This window comes from Calypte anna, chromosome 3 (assembly GCF_003957555.1).
Source record: "Calypte anna isolate BGI_N300 chromosome 3, bCalAnn1_v1.p, whole genome shotgun sequence".
Taxonomy (NCBI): domain Eukaryota; kingdom Metazoa; phylum Chordata; class Aves; order Apodiformes; family Trochilidae; genus Calypte; species Calypte anna.
The window spans coordinates 81474666-81487593 of NC_044246.1; the positions used below are offsets into that span (position 1 = coordinate 81474666).

The 12928-nt window shown below is 42.1% G+C and overlaps 1 protein-coding gene across 1 annotated transcript in view; it reads left to right on the forward strand.

The window, feature by feature from the left end:
• LOC103529913 (hormonally up-regulated neu tumor-associated kinase homolog A) overlaps positions 1–12928 on the forward strand; it is a 76728-nt gene that overhangs the window by 16464 nt on the left and 47336 nt on the right. The window contains exons 8-9 of the mRNA XM_030447564.1: positions 5598–5817; positions 6689–7141. Coding sequence (XP_030303424.1) covers positions 5598–5817; positions 6689–7141 — 673 coding nt within the window. The remainder of the gene's footprint in view (positions 1–5597; positions 5818–6688; positions 7142–12928) is intronic.

Here is a 12928-nt window from a genome sequence, read left to right on the forward strand (position 1 = left end):
CCCCCTGAGTTTTATCTAGGTTTAACAGTCACAGCTCCTCAGTCTCTTCTCACAGGAGAAAGTCCTTTTGTTGACGACACTAAGCTGGGGGGGAGTGTTGATCAACTAGAAGGCAGGAGGGCTCTGCAGAGGGACCTGGACAGACTGGAGAGTTGGGCTGATTCCAACGGGATGAGGTTTAACACGGCCAAGTGCCGGGTCCTGCACTTTGGCCACAACAACCCCATGCAGCGATACAGGCTGGGGACAGAGTGGCTGGAGAGCAGCCAGGCAGAAAAGGACCTGGGAGTCTGGATCGACAAGAAGCTGAACATGAGCCAGCAGTGTGCCCAGGTGGCCAAGAAAGCCAATGGCATCCTGGCCTGTATCCGGAACAGCATTGCCAGCAGGTCCAAGGAAGTGATTCTGCCCCTGTACTCAGCCCTCGTGAGGCCACACCTTGAGTACTGTGTCCAGTTCTGGGCCCCCCAGTTCAGGAAGGATATCGAGGTTCTGGAGCAGGTCCAAAGGAGGGCAACCAGGCTGGTGAAGGGACTCGAGCATAGACCCTACGAGGAGAGGCTGAGAGAACTGGGGTTGTTCAGCCTAAAGAAGAGGCGGCTCAGGGGAGACCTCATCGCTCTCTACAACTACCTGAAAGGAGGGTGTAGCCAGGTGGGGGTTGGGCTCTTTTACCAAACAACTTTCAACAAGACAAGAGGGCATGGACTTAAGTTGTGCCAGGGGAAGTTTAGGTTAGATATTAGAAAGAATTTCTTTACGGAAAGAGTGATCCGTCATTGGAATGGGCTGCCCAGGGAAGTAGTGGATTCTCCGTCCCTGGAGATATTTAAAAAAAGACTGGATGTGGTACTCAGTGCCATGGTCTAGCAACCGCAACGGTGGTTCAAGGGTTGGACTCGATGATCTCTGAGGTCCCTTCCAACCCAGCCAATTCTATGATTCTATGATTCTATGATTCTATCTTTGTGGCCCTTTGCTGAACTCTTGTCTCCACTCAGTTCATGTCTCTCCGTGCCTAGAATTGGGCATGGCAATCCAGGTGTGGCCTTACCAGCACTGACTAAAGGCTTGATCACTTTCCTCAAACTACTGGCAATGGTCTCCCTAATGCAGCCCAGGATACCATTTGCCTTCTTTTCAGCCAGGGAATATTGTTCAACCTGGCATCCACCCCCAGGTCCTTTTCTAGAAGGGACATCTCTAGCATGTGAACTGGGTACACACTGTGGGGTCTATCAAGTTGGGTCATGTCACAATTCTTCATTTCTGCACCTTTCCTCTCTCCCTTTCAACATTAACTCCTAGGTGTGGAGTTTTCTCTTCTGCACCACAAAACAGAGCTGTTCTTCACTTTTGATGTGGGGACCTCTTAAATTTGCATTTAGGCAAACAGAATCTCCTGCTGGCAGCTTTGCAGGAAAATGTCTCACTTTTAGGAGAACAGCTTTGCTGAGAACCTGAAATACAGGCACAAGCTAGAAGCCTGAATTTGGCAGATTGGATGCATTCAGAAATAACATACTCTAATATCTGTTACTAAGATGTAGAAACTAAGAAATTAGAGAAGACCAATTCACACCATCTTGCCTGTTATTAAAAGTTTGTTTCCTCTTGTTCATTAGCACAGGGTTTGCAAATGCTACCTTAAAACTCATAAACCCAAAGCCTGCTATTGGTATCATTCAGAGATTATAGAATCACAGAATGCCAGGTTGGAAGGGACCTCAAGGATCATCTGGTCCAACCTTTCTAGGTAGGAATACTGTTTAGAAGAGGGAGTCTCAAGAGACGTAATTTCTGCTCCAGCCATGAACCAGATGAGAGTGCTTGTAGAACCTTTTTTTTTTTTTTTTTTCCTTTCTCCCAGATAGTCATTCTACATTGTTTGTTTCTTAATTTCATCCCTCTGCTCCCTCTTATGTTCTTCTGTATCATAAAAAAAATAGTATTTCTCACTTGCTAGTTGGGCTCTGCAAATATTTACAGTCAATATTTGCACCTCTCAGTTCTTTCATACTGAAGCCTTTTACACAATTAATCTGAGCAATCACTTCTCACAAGGAGATTTTTTAAATCACAACTACCAATGTTTCCACTGTCTTGCCAGCTTCCTCAGTGTTCAATAGTATTCCTATTGCCCAGAAAGGCTGGGGTTTGGGCAGAAAAGGAGGGGAGAGAGGAAGAAATGCTGGCTAAGAAATGAAATTGGGCTTTCTTACCCAATGTTCTTATTTTTACAGTATCCTCCAGTCTGTTCTTCAGCAAAAACTAATCTATGCACATGTTCACATAACAGCAAAACATATATTTTTTTATAAGCACATGTGAAGTATATAGGGAAAAGAAAAGAATGGTATCTTTTGAATACCAAGGAGGAGCCCCACATGGATGTCATGATGGTTTTGGGCAGAGGCAGAGCCTAAAGTAGCCCCCAGCTCCACTGGAGCCCAGCCTGTTATACACTGTGCTGGCTTGGGTCTGCAGCTGGCAGGGCACTATCCTGGAGGGAGGATTCTCTGCTTTGGTCTAAAAAAGGCTACTTTCAACCACCTCTTTGGTGGGCTGAAATGCCCTTCTCTGACCACTGCACCAAGCCACAAGGAGCTGAAACTGAGGAAGATTGTTAACAGAGTGCAAGGGGAAAAATTCTGACTTTTTTTTCTTCTTGTTGCAGAGATCCTGATAATGTTACTGGAGCTTAATTACAACAGCATGAGTATTTGATATGTATATTACAAATTATGCCAAGGATATTTCAAAACACATAGATAGATAGATAGATAGATGATCTTTCTATTCTGTATAACACCAACTATTTGCTATTTATTGCTAGCAGTGTGTGATCCATCATTAAATCACATCATTTCCTTTCAGCTCTCCCTTTCTTGCAAATGCATGCATCTGCTTTAACTTTTGAATAGTTTCACTCAGCTCAACAAGACAACTTGTGTGCATAAAATTGAAGGACAAAAATCAGCACTTGCATCAGCGTGAGTGCAAATTTAAATCCAAATGAGTGAAGCAAATAAGTAACAACCAATAGTCACAGGGAAAACAAAGTTTCCTGGGAATAAATCACCAGTCGTGTACATTATTTCTTTATAGGACTGCAAAAAGTATTGGGCAATCTTGCCTGCCTATGGAAAGGGATATTTACAAAGACAGCATGAGTCTGTAAGAGATATTTACAGACTTACAGATATAGATATGCATATATTTATAAAGGACTAAAGGTGGTAAAAAAAAATACTCCCATTTTTTTTAGAAAATTAAAACCCTCCCCTCAAGCAAATTGTAGAGAAAGTTGGCGTCCGGCTCTTTTGAAAATTCTGTCCAAAAGAACCAAACATATCAAGTATCAACACAAAGGAAAAAGTATTTGCATTCATGACAATGTTCATGAATAATATGCAATAAAAATTCTACCAATACAATCATCCCAAAACATTGTTTGGAATTCAACATATATTCACAAACCACTGCATTAAACTCATTCCAGGCAGCAGACTAGGCTGTGATTTTTCACACAATACCAAAAAAACACACTGTTTCCTAAGGACAAAGTTTCAGCTTCTCATCTACAGCTGCAAAAAAGTCTGTGGAAATTATTTTTCATGTACAAATGTTCAAACACTCTGAAAAAACGATGCAAGTCATTGTATTTGGTATACACAAGTTAGCATTTCTACATGCAAATAATAGTTTTGGTGGATGCAAACAGATGTGATTCTCATTTTTCTGGGTGCAATTAGAGAAGTCTGATGAAAGCTTGACCCTGCAAAAAGCATAAGATCCTTTCCATGTTCAAATTTGAGCCATAAGTCGTTGGATAAACTTGAAACACAGGCTGTCCTTTTATGCATCGTAATTTCTCCAAGCGATGTTTTTACATTTTATGTGTTCTGTTGTAGAAGAGGGAGCCTTAATGATTACAATTTGCCATCCAGAACTTTATAGCTAGTCCTTGCAGAAAATAACATTTCTGCCAAAAAGCTTCCTGCCCAGGTGCTTAACCAATTAGCTCTTAAGAGGTCTGGCAGTAAAACCAGTCATGGCAAGTTTTCTGATATACTGTATATAAGGTGACAGCTTGCAAAATGTAAGATGAAAATTTGTTTTCTTAACTAGCAGTTTGTAAAATCCTGGGAGACTATTTGATTGCATAGCCTAAAATGCTTATGACATCTCAAATTCCCAATTGATCTAGTGTGGTTTTAGCAATATGTTGTCAACTTAAACATACTGTGTTTCTTTCTATAAATACTTTAAAAATAATTTCCTTAATTGTGATTGGGTGCTGCAACTATGCAGGGAGGATGGAGTAACCCCACAAGTCTGAGGTTTGGAGCCCTTCAAATTTTTCCAAACATTTTTGCTAACTCACAAAGTACATGCAAAGTTTCAGAAGTGCCTTTTCTCCACAAATTACACCCACTTTTTATAACGGCATTTTAGATTAAAAACATATTTTTCACAAGGGGAGTACTTTGCAATGTGAAGAATAGAAGTAAATCATGAAAGGTAAGTATACCACAGTAAAAAAAAAAAATTACCTCTCTCTGATTCTGGAAACAGAAAGTTTGTATTATGTGGAGATGGCAGTGAAGAGATCAAAACTCATTGCAGATAATTGTTGAAGTGGTACCTGCCTAACAACAAAGTGGGTCTGTCAAAGATGATATAGAGAATGTGGAAAAAAAAATAGCTCATGTTGATCTGGAATATCTATGTAGGTAGTCAATACATTTCAGGAATTTAATTGTCAGGAATGCCAGACCTGAAAGGAGATGGGTTTTGGCAGAAGCAGGACACAGTACTGAAACAGGGAATTTATTCCTCCATTCAGCCCTTGTATTTTTGCAAGGTTTTGATACCTGAAACTCAGCATGCATGAGGCCACCACAGTGAGGACTCTGAAAACTTGGATTATGGGACAGACAAGTGTCCTACGTATGAGACATAGGAGAAAACAGCCCCACCTGCATGAAGGATGCATGTAGGATTGCACTGCGGCAGGGGGGAGTTCTGGAGCCCATGCTCATGTCAGGACGCTCAGCCCTGTTTCAACAGCTCCATGGAGGTCTTCCTGCTGCAGTCCCACTGCAACACCTTCTCAGGACTGGGCTATCTTTGTGCTGACTGCCTTTTCTCACAGCAAACAGTGACAGTCCCACAATAATCTTCCTCCTGGACTGGGGAATGGTTCACAGCATCCTGTCACTTTTGCTTTGCAGCATGGGAACTGTGGTACCCTGTGCTCCCTTAGGCACCTAACAGCAGAATCCGTGAGCCAGCAGCTTCAAAGGAAGTATTACAGGCTCTCCAAAGACAGAAACTCCAGTGGGTTTTCATTAAAACTTGCTCCCTATGGCCTGTGTGGTACGAGGCAGGGTCTGCCAGCCCATGCGCAGCTGCATTTCAAGCAGAACCTCTGGCATGGGCTTTGCTGAGTGAGACCTAAAGCTGGTGTATGGGACTAAAGCTTGTAAGAAAAAGCAAGATTTGCTGTTGCCCGTGTTATACCATGATATCCTCTAAAGTTCAAGGTGCTTTTTTGTTCTATACTAATCAAATGGTGTCTGATCATTTTGCAGAGGGAAAAAGAAGTTGAAAAACACAATATTAATTTTGATAAACGTTTTAATAAGGAGTCAGAAATTCAGAATTCTCAGAAGGCTGAAATGGATACCGTGGAAAAACTCAGGAATTATGGAAATAGGATAATTCCATCTGCACTAAACCTGGCAACACCGGATGCTATTCAAGAAGATGAGATTGCAATTACACTGGAAAACCAAAAAAATATGCCAGAAGGTACTGTTTGGAAATACAGTCTTGGCATCTTAGTCTGAATAGGTAGTACAATATCTGCCTGGGGAAAAAAAAGGGAAAGCGATTCCTGAAAATGACATAGAAATGTTTTTCCACTTTGTTTTGAAATTAGATGTATTCTGAGTTATTATTTCCCAGCCTCAAGTTTTGAAATTGATTTAATGTTTATCAGGTGAATACCTGACCCAGTTTATACTCTACAGGTATTATTTCAAATAACTGTTCCATGTCATTGTACAGATTTGTTCCTCTAGAGTCACCCTAGGATGGCACTAGTACTGCTAAGACACTTCCAAGAACAGACATTAATGAGTAAAATAGCAAATTGTTTACATTTCTAGGATGAATGTCAACATGGTGCAAGTGTGACAACTTCACTATACTCAAGCAGGCGTTGCATTTAGAAAGAGGGCACCAGTGTCTGTAGCCTCAGTAAACACAGAAGAGGCAGAGTACTAGATAATCAAACTCCACATCTGAATTTAGACTTATTTCTGCTCTTTAATGTGATAAATAGCTCCAGAACTATAAATGAATAATTAATAATTAATAATTAATTCTCTTAAGAATTAATACTAGAATTAAGTCAGGCAACTTTATGCCCAAATGCTCATTTAAGACTCTTCACCTAACCCAAAAACTGCTGATTGCCTACTTCACAGTCACCATTTGCTTTGAATCCTTGATGCAAAATTTTTTTCTATGTGACGATTTATATTTATTTGTACCTTTAGAAGCACTAAGAAGGCTGTCTTTATTATTGCATGAAGCTGTTTTGATATTAACCATGTTATTTTTCTTGAAAATTCCATTCCCGCAGAAGCTGATCTGATTTATTCTATACTCTATTTAGTTTCCAAGTTTGCAGACAGAGAGTTGGTCCACCTTGAACCTCCAAAGTCATCAAGGAAAAGTACACCATCTGAGTCCACGTATCAGCCACTTTTGGACTTTCAGGAGAATCTGAACGATTTTGAAGACTTGACTGAAGCCAGAAAACCATGTTGTCATGAGACATGGCCATCGACACCAGCAAATAACCAACCTCACTCTTCAAGCATCCAAGCAATGGCATGTATAAGCAAAGTGCCTCCCTGGTCCCTAGTGAAAAACAGAGTTATTACCAGGAGTCCTTTGCCTCATCAGGACACGAGGTTTAAAGATCTTCTGAAGGCAGTAGATGACAATATTTACATCCCAACACAGTGGTGCCCTGACAAAGAGGGCACTGACCTACTCATGATTGGCTCGGCACCGCTGTCGCCTTTGCCCAGGCTGCAACAAGCTGCCCTGAGAGAAACCCTGGGTAGAAAGATTTCCTTGCTGGGGGCATCACAACAAAATCCAAATATCTGCCCCCTGGTTTTAGTTAGTGGTTCAAAACAATCAGCCTGCCCCATGTCCCAGCAGCAAATATTTGCCGCAAGAAGTATGAGGCAGTCCAAAGAAAACCCGACTCATTTTTCCAGCAAAAAACCTAGGAAAAACTTTATCCAACTCAGCCACACACCTAAAACTACAGATCTAAATCTTCCAGCTTTATCTCCCCCATACCAACCCAGGTTGGGGAAAAAAACAGAGGTTCTGAGGTTAAATTTTGCATAAATAAAATACTCACAGAGCATCAGAAGAAAATAGGATGAAGGGGCAGGAAAGAAACAAAGATGGACAGAAAATGAGAGTGAGAGAAGGGAAGCAGAAGAGGCTGATCCCAGCTTAAAATGAGACACCTCCTAACACAAAGAAAGATGGTATGATTCAAGCTGTGTTTCCTCTGATATCCATCAAACGTTGGGCTAAAAATTTTGTGCAGCACACCAAAGATGCAGAAAAATAGATACCTCTAAAACAAAACAACATTAAGCATATTTAGGCAAAAGTGGACACTGCAGGCAGAAGGTTTTGAAAGAAGATTTGAAATATTTTGTATTGCCTCAAACGTGTGTCACTTGTACTGCTGCATTTCATTCAGAAAATAAACCTGGCTGGGCAATTTTCATGAAGCTGTGAACATAATGCTAAAGCTAAATGAACAATAAATATGATGGAATAATTCATTTTGGGGGGACTGATGCAATAAACAGAATTTTATTTTTATTGATAAATTTAACTAAATAATAAAAAATTAAATTTATTTAAAACTTTAAAAATTTTATTGTAATTTTTAAAAAAAATTATTAATTTATTTATATTTATGGCAGTGATCCTTTATTAATCTCTTGGTTTTAACTGTGTGTATCTTAATTAATGGGTACAATGCAACGTAACTTCACTGAAAAGAACAAATCAACATGTTTTCCCTGTAAATTTAACAGCTTAATTATTTTTAACTATGTGCTTTCGCAACATTTGTCCCTTACTGTTGAAAAAATGCATTTACTTTCAGTTTCAATGATTTATGCTTAGCTAGATTTTCACAGTGCTAAGCTTTGAGCCTCATTTGGTCTTAAAAGCCTTTTAAATCCCATAACTTCAGCAGATCTGAGCCTGATTGTCTGCAAGGGGTGAAAATTCAATGGGAGGCTTCATATTTTCCGTTCTGTAAGCTCACATGTAGAAGTAAAGGATGTGCAAAGGGTTTCTAACCAATACTGGACACACAAACAGCAGCAAGATAAAGCCACAGAAGGTGGTATAATCATCTGTAAAAAGTGATAGAACAAGTGATTAAAGAAGAAATGGCTCCAAGCTGTGCCAGGGGAGATTTAGTTTGGATATTAAGAAAAATTTCTTTACCGAAAGGGTTGTCATGCACTGGAACAGGCTGCCCAGGGAGGTGGTCAAGTCACCATCATTTAAAATGTAAAAGACATTTAAAATGGTTCTTAGGAACATAGTTTAGTGTTCCTAAATCAAAATGATTCTCTAATTCTATGAGGTAAAACCAAGGGTTTTATCTGAAAAGCACTCTGGTAAGCAGCTGGTGACAGAGGGCAGAACCATACCCGCCATCCCTACAGCACACGTAGTCACTCCAGTTTGTCAGAATGAGCCATTGTCCTGGTTTGGGCCAGGATAAAGGTGATTTTCTGTCTTGTACTTTTGCTTTCAGCTAAGTCTCTTGTAAGTAGTTGCACTTGCTGAAATTAACAGCAAGTTTCTCAGACAGTGTCTGCTTCTAGGACTGATAACACTTGATGTTTATTGTTACTGCTAGAGACTGGTGTGCAGAGCCAAGGACACTGCTCAGCTCTGAGGAAAACTTTTACCCTCCAGAAGGAAGAAAGAGATCCCACCTGCAGCCCTGCTTCGGGGAGGAACAGACAAGACAGATGCCAGAATTGACCAAACAGAGTATTCCATCCCATATACATCATAAATTTCAGGGATCACAAGGGCCAAGCCAGATTTCCTGCTTCCAGCTCCCGGCTGCCTGCCCTTCCTGCCTTTCCTGCTTCCCTTCCTTCACCCGGCATCCTGGGAGGATTCCGTCCGTTCCCATGCCTGTGGTCCTGATCCGTGCCAGCCCATATCTGTGTGTTCCTGCCTCCAGTTCCCGACTGCTGCCGACTCCAGGAGTCCAGCCTGGACTTTCCCAGGGCTGCCCTGCAGCCTCGGTGGTGACGTGAGAGTTATTGGGGGGAGAGGGGGGAGGAACGTGGTATCAATTTTCCTGTATATTTGTATATATTTAGTAATTTTTCCTATTTATCATTACTGTTTCATTAAAGTTGTGTAGCTTAGTTTCCAACCCATAAGTCTCTCTCCCTTATTCTCTCTCCTTTCTTTATCAGGGAGGAGAGAGAGATTAATAGAGAGCATCTGCTACTCGGGTTAATTGCCAGGCCAGTGTTAAACCGTGACAGACATGTTGGAAAGAAACTCACTATTAAAAATGCTTGGTTACCCCAGCCCAATTGGGCAGAACGTGTCCAGGAAGCAGACATATGTGCAGCATCCTTACCACCCTATCAGGAGGGAAGGAAGCAGCCTTGGTCTCTGGACAGGGGCAGGTGGGAAGGAAGCTCAAACCCAGGAGTTTCCCTCATGCACGGCCAAAGTAATGAGCAACACAGGGGCCATTTGCTCTGCTTGTAACCCTGGCACCATGCAGTTCAGAATACAGGAGGCAGCTGAGTCATTTCCAGATAGTTATTTTCTCAGAAAATCTGATTTCCTGAGAATTTAGAAAATGTTTATGTCTCAAAAAGATTTTTAGCTTTGATTTGCCCTTACAAAACACTTTTTGTTTGAATATACAGTTTGAAACAAATGGTTTCAGCTGTAAGTTGACATTTTAATATACTATTTCTTTTCACAATACTGAAATGCTTCATTTTAATCATAAATGTCAAAAAGCTCTTTCCTCCACATCATTTTTTCCAAGTACAATTTCTTTCTTTGGCACTTTTTAATATTTTGTCTTTACACTCTAATTTCAGATGACAATAACATTAAAGTTCTCAATTTTTTTTCTTCTGAGTCAAAACTCCAGTTTCCTAACAGCTTTACCAGCACCTTCCAATTCCTCCAGGAACTCTTGGAGAGAGGTAAGCAGTGGGAGCTTGCTTTTCCTTTACCACCTCAGTGCAGGTGTGCCCATGTTAAGTGTCTGTGCACCATAATCCAGGTGAAGAAGGGATAGCTCTTTCTGGAAGAGCTCTGAATTCTGATTAATTCTTCTTCCCATGGCTTCAGCTGCCTTCAGCCCAGCTTCTGCTCTGGTTGTGCAGAGAAAAGGGGTTTCCAAGGGGTGAAAAACTTATCAGCAGTTGGAGAAAACATCTGAGCTTTTGTAAGGTCCTTGCCACTTGACTATTCTTTCCATCTTGAAAATAATATGGTTTTGTGATGGGCTGACCCTGCCTGGAGGCCACCAAAGTCACTCTATCACTGCCCCGCTCAGCTGGACAAGGGTGAGAATTCAGAATAAAGGTTCATGGGTCAAGTTAAAGACATGAAGATTAGTCAGCAGTTACCATCACAAGCAAAACAGTCTTGACTTGGGGAAACTAGTTAATTTAAGACCAATCAAAAAGGAGTAGGATAATGGGAAATAAAAAGCAGATTTTAAAACACCTTCCTGCCACCCCTCCCTTCTTCACAGGCTTAAATGCACTCCTGAATTTCCCTACCTCCACACCCACGGTCCTGGGGGACAGAAAATCAGGGCTGCAACTAGTTCCCAGCACACTGTCTCTGCTCCTCCTTCTTCCTAAAGGGGAGGACTCTGCACACTCTTCCCCTGCTCCAGCCTGAAATCCCACCCCCTGCAGACAGTCCTCCATGAACTTCTCCAAGGGGAGTTCTTCCCATAGCCAGCAGTTTTTTATGAACTGCTCCACCGTGGGTCCTTCCCATGGGGTGCAGCCCTTCAGGAACAGATTGCTCCAGCATGGGTCCCACATGGGGTCACAAGTTCTGTGCCAGCAAACCTGCTCCAGCATGGGTCTTCTCTTTCCATGGGTCCACAGGTCCTGCCAGGAGCCTGCCCCAGTGCAGGCTTCTCACATGGTCACAGCCTCCTTTGGGCATTCACCTCCTCCATTGTGGGGTGCTCCATGGGCTGCAGGTGGATATCTGCTCCACTGTGGACCTCCATGTGCTGCGAGGTCAGAGCCTGCCTCATCATGGTCTTCACCAGGGGCTGCAGGGGAATCTCTGCTCTGGCACATGAAGAACCTTCCTCCCCCTCCTTCTTCACCGACCTCGGTGTCTGCAGAAGTTGTTCCTTTCACATATTCTCATCCTCTCTCCAGCTGCAACTGCTGTTGTGCAACAACTTTTTCTCCTTCTTAAATATGTTATCCCAGAGGGGCTACCACAGTCACTGATGGGTTTGGCCTTGGCATAGGGGAAGCGGCTAGCAGCTTTTCACAAAAGCCACCCCTGTAGCCCCCCTACTAACAAAACCTTGCCAAGCAAGCTCAATATGGGTCACAGTGCTGAAATAAATATTTCTTCAACATGCCACAGCTGAGTATTTCTTTACAGATGTCATGTGGAGAGAAAAGAGATTCTCTGCCTTTGCTTTCCATACACTCATTTAAGGGCTAGCTTCAGATTGGCCTTCTCCTGCCTGGAGAACAGCTCCTCCTGAGCTGTTCTAACACCTCTGAAGTATATATCTGCAGATAGCACAGAGCAGCTATGTCTGAGCAGGAACACTCATCTACCACATATATCAACTCTTTGAAAGAAAAGCCATCTCATTTCTGAAGGGGAGAAAGGAGAGGATGCAGTTAATGGATCAATGCCATAAACACAGGTCCTGGATCACATGTTGAGCTTGGAAGGGGCTTCAAGGAGCTGAGTGCAGTGTGGCTGATAGTGTGGAGCATGACAATGGAAACACCTCCAGGCAGCCAGGCTTCTTGGGTGGCCCAGGCAAGGAGATGGTGCCAATATTCTAACACGTGGCTCTCAGAAAAAAGTTTCCCTTCAGCTGGTGATAAATTTATGTTTTGGGGATGTGAAAGAAGTGAGGGGCTCTGGAAAGCTTCCTTTTATTTAACAACTTAAAGAAAAAAATATGCTTCCAACTAAGGAAGGAGACATCACTGCTTGGCAAGAAAATGTACATTTAGACACACTTGGCCAGAAATGCACTGAGTCATGCAGAGCAGTGTTTGACCAGGGAAGTTCATGGAGGGGGAAGAGGAGAGAGCTGAATGCCTTGCACAGGAGTCTCCCAGCAAAATACTTAAGGAAGAGTAATTAGAAAAGGAATCCTAACACTGAGCAGACTCTATTACAAACCTAATAAAAAACAATTCCAGTAAGATGCAAGGCAAGGGGAAGTGGGATGGTAAGGCTCTTGCACCTCCTCTTTTGCCTCTGGTCGCAGAAACATAACAGGCTCCCAAAAAAAGACAGCTTCCGAAGGAGCATTTAGCTACTTCATTACATCTCCAGCAGTCCCGTGTACAACCAAACTTCATACAGAGTCTCAACTGGGACTGACTCTGGATCTTTAGATTCTTTAAATCAGTCTCTATAAGTGTATCCTGCTATTTGCATGGTCTGTCAATGCAATCAGGAGAGATTCCCAGCCCTTCATTTCATAGATTTTCCATTTACAGATGGGAAATTGCATCTTTTACTACTATCCTGTTTCTGAGCCATATTAATAAGTTCAACTGCTTTTTGTATT